At 33.2% G+C, this 13654-nt stretch overlaps 1 protein-coding gene across 8 annotated transcripts in view; it reads right to left on the bottom strand.

Moving 5' to 3' along the window:
• The window catches only part of LOC106474938 (charged multivesicular body protein 2a-like), a 44025-nt gene that overhangs the window by 14775 nt on the left and 15596 nt on the right, over window positions 1–13654 (bottom strand). For 7 of the 8 annotated variants that reach the window (XR_002609101.1, XR_002609100.1, XM_022380117.1 and 4 more), the window contains one exon: window positions 7371–7584. Coding sequence is in view for 6 of the 8 variants with exons in the window: in XM_022380117.1 (XP_022235825.1) it covers window positions 7404–7584 (181 nt within the window). In the remaining 2 variants the exon portion in view is untranslated. Of the gene's footprint in view, window positions 1–1698; window positions 2431–7370; window positions 7585–13654 lie in introns of those variants that run through there. The other variant, XM_013935641.2, reaches the window with a different exon arrangement.

Genomic DNA, 13654 nt, shown 5'->3' with positions numbered 1-13654 from the left:
TAAAAGTATTTTTAATCTTAAAATGAAATTTACTTTGCATGTTAGATAGGCAACATGTGAAAAGGAAAAAAAGGCATAAGAAAAACATTGTTTAACAAACCTTAAGACTTAATAAAAAAAAATTTGATATTTTGTGTATGAAAGCATTGTAATATTTATGGATAATCTGCCAAATTTTGGTGACATACGCTTACTAATTTAAAAGTTATATCATGAAAAGTTTAACAAGCACAAAATGATTACGAGGTTGGTCCTGTGCTGAAAGAGTTAATGAGCTTTTTGCATAAACTGAAATTTGTATACCATCTTTAAAAATCTATATAAGTATAATAGTACTGTCTGTTGTATATCTATATAACTACTATACAGTGTGTGGATGTATCTTCACCAAATTTGATATGGAGGATCAATGGGTTCATGGGGAGATACATATAAATTTTCAGTTTTGCATTTTTTATGGGCGTTTTGGTGTTTCTTTACCTCACTTCCTGTGGATGGATTTTTACCAAATTTGGTATAAAGGTTCACAGGTCCATGGGGAGATACATACAAATTTTCAGTTTTGCACTTTGCAGTTTTTATAGGCATTTTTACGTTTTTTTTTACCACTACCTCACCTACTGTAGATGGATTTTCCCCAAATGTGATATGGAAATTCATGGGAAGATACACATAAATTTTGAGTTTTCCCTTTTGCAGTTTTTAGGGGCATTTTTGCATTTTCATGTTTTTAACACTACTTTGTCCTCTATTAATGGATCTTCACCAAATTTGGCATGGAGGTTTGTTGAGTCCATGGGGAGATACATACGTACTCCAGCTAGTTATGAATAATTCTCTCTGACCTATGTTATTGGATTATTTATAATCAGTTGAAACAGTTACTGCTTTCTTTAAGTATGAAAACTTTTCAGCTATTCTGCATCAACTTCATAGTTTGCTATTGCCAAGGTTGCCTTAACCAATTAAGAAAATTATTTTAACACACATATAGCTTAGTTAGAAATCCAGTTGAATGATAATAGTTTCAGATATATTGTTTTTTTATTGCATGTTAATATTTTATGTTCTAAGTTGCATATTTAAGGTAAATAAAAATTAAGTGAAGTACTAACAATATGCCTACACAAAAATATGGCTAACTTTCATGAAGACTAAAATCATTTAGACTTGGAAAGCAAAAAATTACAAGACCCACTAAATTTCTTGTTTTATACGTATATTTTTATTCATTGTTCTAAAAGTAACTAAAATGTAAAAATTAGAAACGTATTGGCTTAAATAGAAAAATTAAATACCCAAAATACTCAATGAGCACATCTTGTGAACATAACACGTTGTAATTTGACAGAGTGTGCTGGTAACTTGACACAATGTTTACACAATGTTTTCCTCACAGTGATAATTCACTTTGATACTATTCTAAGTGGCAATAAATCTAAATGACCAGGAGATTTGAATATTTTTGGTTTGTTTGGAAGTTTGCACAAAGCTATATGAGGGCTATCTGCACTAGCCATCCATAATTTAGCAGTGAAAGACTAGAGGGAAGGCAGCTAGTCATCACTACCTTCTGCCAACTCTTGGGCTACTCTTTTATCACCGAATAGTGGGATCAACTGTCACATTATAACACCCACACGGCTCAAAGGGCAAGCATATTTGGTGGGTTGGGGAATCGAACCCACGATGCTCAGACTGCGAGTCAAGTGCCCTAACCACCTGGTCATGGATTTGAATTGTATTAGCTTTGGCTAAGAATAAATAATGTAATTGTATGTAACTATATGCAGGCATTCTAGTAAGAAAAAAAGGATAATGTCGATTTATTTCATATTTTTTTGTTGTCATTACAAGGTTGGTCAAATAAACTGAAGCTGTATACAGTGTCAGGGTTTGGAATATAAAAGATAAAATATAAACTTTCACAGAAAAAAAAAACGTTTGATATTCATTTAGGAGGTTCTAGAGGTTATGAAAATGAAATTTGAAAATTGTAAAATAAAAAATATATTTTTAATCTTAACAAGGAAATCTCCTTGCATTCAAACTAGTCAGAGACTGAGTCAGACTCTGATTCCATAAATTCACAGACAAATCTTTAGTAAAAATACTTAACTAAAAACTAAGGTTTATATGCACAAAAAACTTGTAATTTTATGAAAGGAATGCAAAATTTTGTGAGGTTATAGTATCTATAGTTTCATGGTTACAAGATTGGTCAATAGATATGATTAACAGCTCTAACAAAGAATGTTGTTGAGATAAATAAATCCAGTGCTTAAGCCCAGGGTCTCCTGAAGTAAATAGCCAAGTATAAATTCATAGCAACAAAATTCTTCACAGCTGATGTGATGGCAACACCATATATCATTTGATTGCTTTGATGTGTTGTTACAGAGAACATTTCCACCTTTGGATGATGAAAGACTATGGAAACAAGTAAACAGATATTCTTTGTAAATTCCTTAAGACTGATGAAGTTTATATTAAAGGAAAAAAGTGTCAGCTCATATGTCTGAAGCAAGATTTTCACAAAACATGATGAAGTGTACCTAAATATGTTTATAACAGCTAGGATTTGCCTTATATGTCCTCAATCATTGTTATATATTGAAAACAGATTCAGCAGGAAAAATATAATTAAAACATGTTTATGGACTTCCCTCACTCTTGAAAATCTTGATACGCTGATGATGATAAAATTTGAGGGTTCAGACATAGTTAATTTTAAATTGCAAAGTTGCTACAAAAGTTGAGTGTTAAGGATACATTTTTCTTGCTGAAACATAATGAATGCAGAATAAACTATAGGATCAAGTGGATTCCACTTAATTGCAACTCTGTTAATTGCAATTTTCTATACCTTAAAAGGATTTCCTGTCCTTTCACTAGTGACTGACTTAAAAACATCACTATTTTCAATTCTTTATCAATTTCAATTAAAAAGCTGGTAAAATGCAGTTGCAACTAACAGGAATCCACTGTACTGAATAAACGTTCTGAATATTCAAAATAAAATGTACTTGAACTGGAAAATATAGTTATTTTCATTTGATTTGGGCTCCAGTCACAATATACTTGAGGCACTTAAAATTTTCTTAATTTGAATTTTGATTACTGATCTATAGGTGTTCATCATGTATGTGAACACCATGCCCCTAAATTTGAAAAGTAGTAGTATTCACAAAATTAATAAAACTTACTAAACACCCATCAAAAATATATATGAATGGCACACTTCTCCAAGCTGCAACATCAGCAAAATTCCTAGGTTTAACCTACAATTTGAAACAAATGTGGGTTAAATACATAAATAATACAAAAACCAGAGTTTGGCAATGCACGAACTATGTGAGAAGTCTAACAGGCAAAAACAGTGGAACATCAGCTGAAAACATTTAAAATATGTAAAAAATACATATGTCCTATAATAGAATATACATGCCCGTGATGCATAAACAAAGCACCCACATACAAAAATAAATAAATTAAAAACAATACAAAATTCTCTACTTACAATAGACTACAAAGTACTGAAGATATATGTTATCAAGTTTCCTACATGAATATGCAAATCTTCAAATGCTGCTGTAGGCTCCTACATAGCTCGCTAAATTATTCTGAAAAAATTAGCAAAAAATTAATTAAATTTGATTTCCTACACGAACGAGGCCTTGATAGGGGTAAGGTTATGTGCCAGGAGACCTAACAAAATCTCTGATCCTCTTGTAGTAATTAGATTAATATTTTGCTGAAATAAACAGCATTGTGAATGGGGAGAAATAGATCTAAAGTGCACCTGACACTCCCAAGTATATAAACCAGTAAGACCTAAAACTCCATTAAGAACAAGCAAGTTATTTTAGTCAGTGATGTAGTAAATGCTCCCACAACCCCAGCGTCGAAGTGGAACCTTCAATTTCATTTAACTTGTCAGAGGCCTGCAGAAATTTGAAAACACAACAAGAATGGCAAGAAAGCCAGGAACACTTCGTTATTTGCACTATGGAGCTTACACAAGTTTGTATTAACTTTGCTAGACAGCACTACCCAGAGCCCATAGTGACTGTTGAGTTTAACAGTTCTGTTGTTGCTTTTGCTGCAGAAAAGATGAAACAAATCCTTTGCATAGAACCATTGTCAAGGCAACAAGCAAGTTGGCAAGTCTATTCTATTGCATATGCAGCAATGAGTAACAGCTTCCATTGACATGAAGTGTCATGTTTGTTAGATACCTACAGTTATTTTGGACTAGAAATTTCATATCACTGTTTGGTAAAAGAGTGAAATTAAAGGTTCAAAGTATAAGAGGAAGGGATGTGGACATCTGACTGAGGAGATCCCAACAACAAAGAAGCCAGGTCAAAATAGAGACAGGAGAGGAAGAAGTAGAAACTACCATTCTCCCCACCAAAACTACTGGGACCAAAAAGAAGGGCCTCAGGGAGGAGATTAAAGGAGTAGGTTAAAGACAGACAAAAACAAACAAATAGCTGGAAAGAAAATACAAAGAAGGAGAAAGAGGAGTATCCCAAGCAGAAAAAAGGACACAAGAGATTGGGATCAAGAAATATACAAGGGCCAAGACCTGAGGTCATAGCAAAGGAGTCACAAAGACAAGTAAGATACGTAAGATGTGGGACCACACTGTAATTTGGCCATAGGGGCACACAAATTAAAACAACCAAAAACACATTATGATATACAGCTAACAAAGGTATAATATCATACATACATGATTCATGAGCACAGAAAACCAAAAAACAAATGGAAGTAATTGGAAGAAGTAAATGTTTGTCATCACAAAGTGAAGAGCCAAAAACAAAGGCTAGAGGTAGAAAAGCTGGCCAGAATCCTTCAAAAGTAAAGCAGGTTCCACAGAAGTCAAAGAAATAAAACAACTAAGGACCTTAACTAGAGAATAAATAAGCAGAGAGGAAACAACCACCTGATGCACATCATCACAGTTCAATAAGTTATCCATGACATCAAAAATACCTCACCATGGACTGAAATCTGAGACCTGTTACATGCAAGAGTGTGTTATACTAAGTGAGCTAAAGGTGAATGCAATATCCATAAACAGAGTTGCCACTGAGTCAGTTGGAAAAAATGACCAAATAATGGTTGCATCCTTCATCATCATCAAAGCATAAATTAAATCCAGCAAGGTTATTTTTGATTAATCACAAACAAAGAGAAAAATATATCCTTTCCCTACAATATTAATTACTTCCACCTAATTCATTTGAAACATTTATTAATATTTAGCACCATATAACAGCTCTGAGTAAATATAATATAAATATGGTGTTCTATTAGACATACTTTTCATCTCTTCAAATATGCTTGATATATCAATAAAGCTTTTAGCCAATGAGCTTGGGGAATGCAAATTCTCCAGGCAAGTATTGCAACACACAAAATGTTTTCTTTTTTACTGCATTAATTCTCTATCCCAATGTAATGCCCTACCATTTTTAAGTGCCAAATATTCGTGGTAAAATTTTAATGTTCAGAATTTTCGATTGTTGTTATCATTATTATCATTATTTTTTAAATGATGAACAGCATATAGTGAAAATTACTCCCAAGTCCTAGTAATTCCAGAGTGTAAACATAATACTACATGTACATCTTAGGGTTCAAAAGTTACCACATAACTCTCATGTTTCAAGAGTAGAATAAGATCTGGTGAATGTAAAGTGAACTTCCATTGTATGTACGTAAATTCTTTTGTTAAAAATGTTTATAAAATCCATAAAAATGATCAATATATATATTTTCTAAGTTGTGAAATTGACTGCCAATTCTTGTTTATGATAAGCAGGGAGTGGTATATTAAATGCCAATTCTCTCTGGTCAAGACTTACATGAGGTATAAACTTAATTTGGTTCAAACCACATTTACACACATAACTGCCAAGTTGTGAAATTGACCACCACCTGTTGTTTATGATAAGTGAGGTATATTATCTGCCACTTATAAATGAACAAGACTTATATGAGCATCAAATCATGTGTCACATTTCATGTAGTTGAAACTGAATTCTGGTACGTAGGTTTTTGTTATGTTGCATGCAATACAGGCAACAGAAGATAGTACACTTACAGCAGACCAACATTTACAGGAGACTTTCATGCATGAAATTCAAGTGCCAAAATGTAACAGTCAATAAAAAACAGCATGAGATTTCTTTAAGAAAACCATTGGGAATGGAAGTAAGGTAGCACAACTAAGTATATGTAGTAAATTAATAATAAATTTTACCTGATAGCTTGTTCCATATATGCTATATCTATATAAACTACACAACCAGTAAATTTTAAGGCCGTGTATAGGCAACCAAGAAGTACAAGTGTTTGGTTGATCAATTTCTGTTAATTTCTGTATACAAACCTATTTAATTTTAGAGTAAACAAGGACAGACTTAAAGTTCTGTAGAAGTTTATTGCTCACCATACTGATCTCTCTGCAGTATCTTTTTCAAAATTGAATAAAATTTCATTCACTAATAAATCCTATCACTGTCTATAAGCCTTTAAATTATTTAAACTTTCTCCCTGCAAAGAAATTGTCTTATCCCTCCATTTTCATGTAGATCTAAATGTAGGGTTCAGTACTTCAGTTGCTTCTTTTGGAAAAACAATCCTATCAGAAAAAAGGTACAAGACCTAATGTAAATTTTGTTTTTGAAGGGTAAATCAATTTTGCTTCAGTTACCATGAAAATGCATGTTAAAATTTTCTGGTGCAAGTAAAATGTTACTCTAGTAGTAGCAGGCACAAGAAATGTTTGATAATTTCAAACTCTTCAGATTGTGAATATTTTCTCACAATATCATAAAAATACTTTCAATCCAAGCTGTACTAAGCTTAAGCTCAGAATTTCCAAGTTCCAGCTGTATCTATAAAAACAACACACTTTTGTTTGCCTTTAATACTTATGAAAATTTTCTGGATAGCAGCAGAAAGTTTAAATCTGCTAAACAATATCAGTTTTTTAATCAATTAGAGGTAAAATAATAATACTAACTTCTTTTCCAGTATCAATTACTTTACCAAACTTTTAAGTACGATGTATGAAATGTTTCAGTAGTAATGTAAAAATGTCTTGCAATGTTAATAAAACTAGACTGCCACAACTTACCTAATTTACCTGTCTTTTAAAATACAAAGTTGGAAAACTATTAATTTATATAAAATACTAAATTTTGTAGAAATCAAAAGAAGTTCAATCTGAGAACTTCCATTTGGAAAAGGTCAATGAAATAAATTTGATGAATTAATTTATGCTTAAAAACTACAAATTTAATTAACTATACAAACAATCTAACATATGATATGAATTTTAAAGACTTAATTACTTCTTTACAGTTACTCTGTTTGATTAACTTTCTTCAATCTTTTCGCAGGTTTTCCAAACGAGCTTCCAGATCTGCATCAGCCCCTGTTAATGCTACAGCAGGCTTGTTCTTCTGAGAATCAGCACTAAGTGAACCTCCTTCACTTGGAAGACCTGTCAACTTCTCTGATAGCTGTAAACCTAATTCATCTAGTACTTGGGACACCAGAGCCTCACTAAAATAAAAATATAACACACACACAATCCTTACATTTAAAAACACTGTTGTGGATATCCCAAGTAAAATACAAAATTAGTATTTTACTCAGTGTCACTAGAAGACAAGCAGAGTAACTAGATTCAAAAATATACACTTTTCAAATTTAAAAATTAACAAATGCTTAGAGGGATAAACTGAACATGCTAGAAAAATTTATTAACAGGTTTCTAAAGTACAACTTTATTCAAAATATGATTATAAGATACTGTGATAAACTTATTTTATCACAGTTCAGAAAAGAAGAGAATAAATAAATCTTGGATTTTTTAAAAATGAGTTAGCGTGTACATTTTTTGAATGACTGTAAACATTTAAATGTTATATCAAAGTTTCTAATCTTTAATATCTCCATATCTCAATGTTATCAATTTAAACAGTATAATAAATTTTGAAGATAACTGCTAAAATAAAAAATTGTTACACAAATCTTTTAATATGTTAGTCAACAGAAGCTTTTGTTATATTTAAACAAGCCACTAACTTAGACTTCTATCACTACAAAATTAGGTAAATGAGAAAAAGAATAAACATTTTAGTTCAATATAAACATTTTGCTAAATTAAATGAATCAAGATGGCATCAAGTAAATAATTAAATTATAAAACTCACCAATACTGTAATTTTCAATTATTTATATTACAAGTTCAGTGACATTGGAAAAACTGTCCCGTGATTTTAAGTTCATTACAGCTAACAAATTGGAATTTGAAGATATATTATCTGCAGCATAATGGCTCATTGAATGGTTCTGAGTTTTTTTTCTAGTACAAACTTTTAGCTCATAGATCCATCTTTTGACCAATTTAATCTAATTATAGCTTTGGCTATTGTGGATCCCATAATTTTTAAATTTTGAACAGTTTCTAAAACAGTTATCAAAATTATCTACATGTTCAAAAAGTTGTAGATTCTTCAGTAATATTAGAACTCAAGCAGAATATTCATGACTTATTTAATTCAATAACTAAAGTTAAGAACATGGGTCTTCATATGGAAGTAAAGAGGAAAAATGAGAACATTGTCATAATTAAATTGGTTGATAGAAATAGGACTGTTATACTGAACAAGCTAGATTATTTAGACACAGCAGACAGATCCAACTAAAACTAGATTAGATTATTTGGATAAAGCTAGGAGGATCCAATAAAAACCAGAGATTATATATAAAGTGATATTTATTAACATTCTAAAAAGTAAATTACAATTTACTAACATAAACAGAATATTTAGATATTAAACCATCAAGGCATTATCCAGAAATGTTTCGTGGACTATCTAAGATGGGCTATTGAGACCTATAATTTCAAACATTGGTACTTATAGCTAAGTTACAACACAGTTTTGTTTGTTTGATTTTAATTATGCACAAAGCTACACAAGGGCTATCTGTGCTCTGTCCACCACGGGTATCGAAACCCGGTTTCTAGCGCTGTAAGTCCACAGACATACTGCTGTGCCACTGGGGGGCCAACACAGTTTTTAGTTAAAGTTTTGGAAAAATTTACTAAGAGTAAATTACCTTTAAGAGATTATTTTGAATTTTCAAGTGAAATACAGAACTTTAAGTTTTATATTAAGGTTTAATGTCTTAGTTTTGATGAAGTCTTTTCATACTAACATCCCTTTTAGAAGAAATTATACATCTAAGTCCTGACTTAGTTTATACTGACAATGATAATGGTTTGTTGATCCTTAAACATGCTTTTAAAACTCATGAAATTTGTTATCAAAGAATCCCATTCATTGTTTAATAACATTTCAATGATTACATAGATCATGTAGCTATGGGATCAAGTTTAGATCCCTCTTTCATGAAAACCAATGGCTAGAAGAATGAATGATGTCTTTCAAACTGCTGTACCACTAAAGGTATGAACACAATATTTTTACCATCTTTACAAATCCTGAACATGTTGTTCAGTTTTTGGAATACTTTAACAGTTTATTTACAATAAACACTGAAACTTTATCAACTTGCTTTGCTTTTTTGAGGCACATGGTAATAAATTTGAATATAAAGTTTATTGTAAAAAAAACATTAGAAGGTCTCTACTTTAATTTTCCAAGCTTCAAACTGTACTGAACTAGTAATTAATAATACAGATGCATTCATTAGACAGGGTTGAGATTAGTTTCAATTCTGTATGTTTTTGCAGTCTAGTTAAATTATGTATGAAAAAGTATGTGCAAACAAGGTAGTCTACATACAGCTGGACTTTAAGAAGTCCATGGTTACACTGTTTAAATACGGAAATATGAAAAGTTTTAAACTTTGGAAACTGAATGAAACTAAGAAAACTTTCCTTTATAAAAAGCTGTTTCTAAAGAAAGTTGGCTATTAAAACAAGTATGACTGTACTAATAGAAGGCAAAAATTAACTAAATAAAGTTAACATTTTCCTTACCTGAAAATGTATTTCAGCTAGATACTTACCTTTCCACACCACTAAGAGCTATTTACCTGCTGCTGTGGAATTTCCTGTGCATGCCACAAGCCTTGAACAAACTCCCATTCCTACACATGTCCACATGTATTGCACTACCCTATGATGTATTCCTCCACCAACAGGAGGACGACACAACTTCCATGCACAGTAATCCCTGTATGCACTTACACATAATTCCAGGCTCATTCTTGATGAGCCAAAGAAAATTCATCATAAGTGGGAAAGATGGGTGGAAACATGGTAAGTATCTTTCTGAAATACATTCACAGGTAAAAAAATGCTACTTACCTCTCTGTACCATTAAAAGCTAGAATCTCACATTGAAAATGGTGGAGGGACCAGTGCAGACTAATTACAAAGATGAGCTCCTTTCTGAAATAGGAACAGAATGGAAAAACCCATGGGGCATGACTTCCATGAAACTGTGGTTACCTAGTGGATACCACATCCTTCTTAAACAGGGAAACATCCAACTGCCCTCCCAGGCAGCCCATCTCTTCATAAGAAAGGAGCAGTCTGGAAATAACATCAATCAGCCTTTATGCTAAGAGTATGAGAGGTGTCCAAGGCATAAATGTCCAAATGACAATGCCCATAAGCAAGAAGAAAATATTTCTCAAGAGACAAATGATACAAAGAGCAGGAGACCAAAGAAGGAAGTAAGAAGTAAACAAATAGGATGACCTTAACAAAAAGAGCAGCGGAGAGCCCATTAGTGATACACAGCCCATTTATACTGACAAATAGCAAGAGTAGAAGGCCTACAAAAATGAGAGAAAGCAGGCTATTCACTGGGAAAATCCCATACATTTTGTAAGGGACTGAACAAATCACACTTGTCAAGACGAAAGCACAACACCCTATTATGAAAAATGGAACCTTAGAAGTGGTACATCAAATGATACAAAGGACCTGTGGAAGAAAGCAAAGAAGAGGATAAGCATAAATAAAGAGATTAGACCAATACTGTCTAAGAGCATTGGTAGTCATAGTTGTCAAGTCTAGGATGGGTGACCAAAAGAGGATAAGTTTGGAAATGAAGGAAGTCACAACAGTGTCTACCTGAGGAATCCTAAGATGAGAAAAAAATCCAACAGAATATTGAAGGATGCAATCCACCACCATATTGAGAACATGCAAATCAGGGCATGTTGTAAGGTGAATACAATGATCGTAGACCTAAAACACTGAGTCTAGAGTGAGAAATCACAGGTCCCTCCTTGGATTGATTTAAGAAACAACTGTAGAGTTGTCTAAGTGGATCATCACAAGATTATAGGATATCTGCAATTGAAGTTGGAAAACTCAATAAGCCACAGTCATTTCTAGAATGTTAATATGTAAAGAAAGCTCATCCTGAGACTAAAGCCATCCCCAAACTGGAAAAAGGCATCAGTGTAAAGATGCAGAATGAGATGAAGGAGGAGAGTGACAAACCTTGGGTCATGATGGAGCAATCAAACCACTATAATAGTGAGGGATGTACAAAGAAAGGTAGAGACACAAGGGTGGGTAAAGAGATTGGGAAACATGTTCCCCTTATCCATCAGAGTCCATTGAATGGGACACATGTGAACAACTGAGAGATACGGGCTTCTAGTGAAGTAAATGTTCCCAATAGCAAGAGAACCTCACACACAGGGAGAAAAAGTGCCCTAAAAACCATTCCTCAGATGCAAAGGCATAAGAGAGAGGGTTGAACACATTCCACACAAGAGTTGATGAAAACTCCCAGGTTGACAACATACTAAGTGGAAATTAAAATGGACATGGAAAGCTTGACCAACAAGCCCAAGTGAGAGGCCTCCTAAAGAAGTGTGGAGGTAACAATTGCTCAATCCCAATAAGACAGAGTCAAGAGAAAAATGGAAACAAAAGCTAGAAAATGCATGCACGAAGCAAACAAATGCATGAGCTAGTTGATAACATAAAAAGCCACTGCCAGGCCAAAGGGAAGAGTACAGAACTCAAAGGCATACCCATTGTGGACAAAATGGAGGAGATAATGGACCATAGGACAAATGGCAATTTGAGGGAAGACATCTGAAATCTCAATTCTGGTCAGCCACAGCCCAGGAAAGAGGGCCCAATACAGACAGAGAAAGCCATCCATCTGAAGTTGATTCAGAAACAATTCTCTGGACAACAAAGCAATGTCAATAAACAATTAGTTATTTTGGGAGACAGCCACCAATGCTGCATCCAGAAGACAATGAAGATTCAGACAAGAAAAAGATCATAAATATGAGAGGGAGGGGGCCACATTAGTTTTAATAATATTGATGCTGATCATAAATTCTATATTATGGGGCACAAGCAATGAGCAAAACAGTTAAGTGACACTGGCATCCATGAATTTTGTACTGAATACAGTACAGTACAAGAAAGCAATCATAATTTAAATAAATTTCATCATGGTCTCCACTAGAAATCATACAAGATAACTCATATGTTGCAAATATAGATCATTAACTAGTTAATTAACTCTTAAGAGAATAATGTTAAACTAATACCTGAAATTTGCTACAATCTTCAAAACCTGCAGGCATACACTAGGAAGGAAACAACTTGAATAAGGAAATCCCCAAAATAAAGAAACCAGGTTAAAAGGGAGACAGCAGATGAAAAAAAATAGACATGAATGTGGAAAACAAATAGGAACAGGCATCCTCAACAAAACTGATGGACCACAATGGAGAGCTTCAGTGAGGAGTGAAAAGTAGAGATATAATGGAGCTGGGTAAAGGTAAGATGAAAATGTGTAGACTGGTGAAAAGAAAGACATAATGAAGGAAAAAGAGAAGTGTCCCAAGCAAACAGAAGGGATTCAAGGAAAACAGAAGAGCCATGACCATATTCATAGAATAGGAGTCATGAAGAAAACAGGACAAGGAAAATGTTGATCAACAAGAAATTGGGAAAAATTATCAGCATGGGCATGCATGTTAGGGGATGGAAGAGAAAAAGAGAATATTATTAAACAGAGAGTCATGAAATAAAGGAATGCAAGAAGCATCAGGATTGACAGGTAAAATGGAAAAAAATGTCACAGACTTGATTAATGAGCCAAGGAAACAAAAAAAAAGAAGGCACCTATTCCTTATCAGGAAGAGAAGAATCAGAACCAAAGCAATGACTGGAGGAGAAAAGTACTGGTCAAAATCAACTACAGGTGAGGTGGGCTCCACCAAAGGTAAGAAAACAGAACAATGAGGGATTAAAATTGAGGAATATGCAGGCAAAAGAGAACTAGCCCAGCAAAAACTGAAACATCTTAAACAGATAATGCACCCCCATTCATTATTATAACAGGTGTAGATGAATCTTGAATAGGATCATCGGAGCCTCTGGATGTCAAGAAACATGGACTTATGAATTCCTAATAAAGAGTTGACACCACTAACAAAAACGGGTTACTTCTTGTTTTTTAGTATGGGAAAAAAACAAAACAAATGTGGTGACTACAGGCAACACAAAATTGTAAACAAGTGCAAAGGAAATAAAGAAAAAAATCAATCAAAACATCAGAAAACTAAATGCAGGGGGAAAAAAAAGTGTTAACACAGGCAATGCAGAGGA

The sequence above is a fragment of the Limulus polyphemus genome, unplaced genomic scaffold, assembly GCF_000517525.1.
Source record: "Limulus polyphemus unplaced genomic scaffold, Limulus_polyphemus-2.1.2 Scaffold143, whole genome shotgun sequence".
NCBI classification, from domain to species: domain Eukaryota; kingdom Metazoa; phylum Arthropoda; class Merostomata; order Xiphosura; family Limulidae; genus Limulus; species Limulus polyphemus.
Note: the sequence above shows the minus strand (reverse complement) of the source record. Positions and strands in the feature narration are given on the sequence as shown.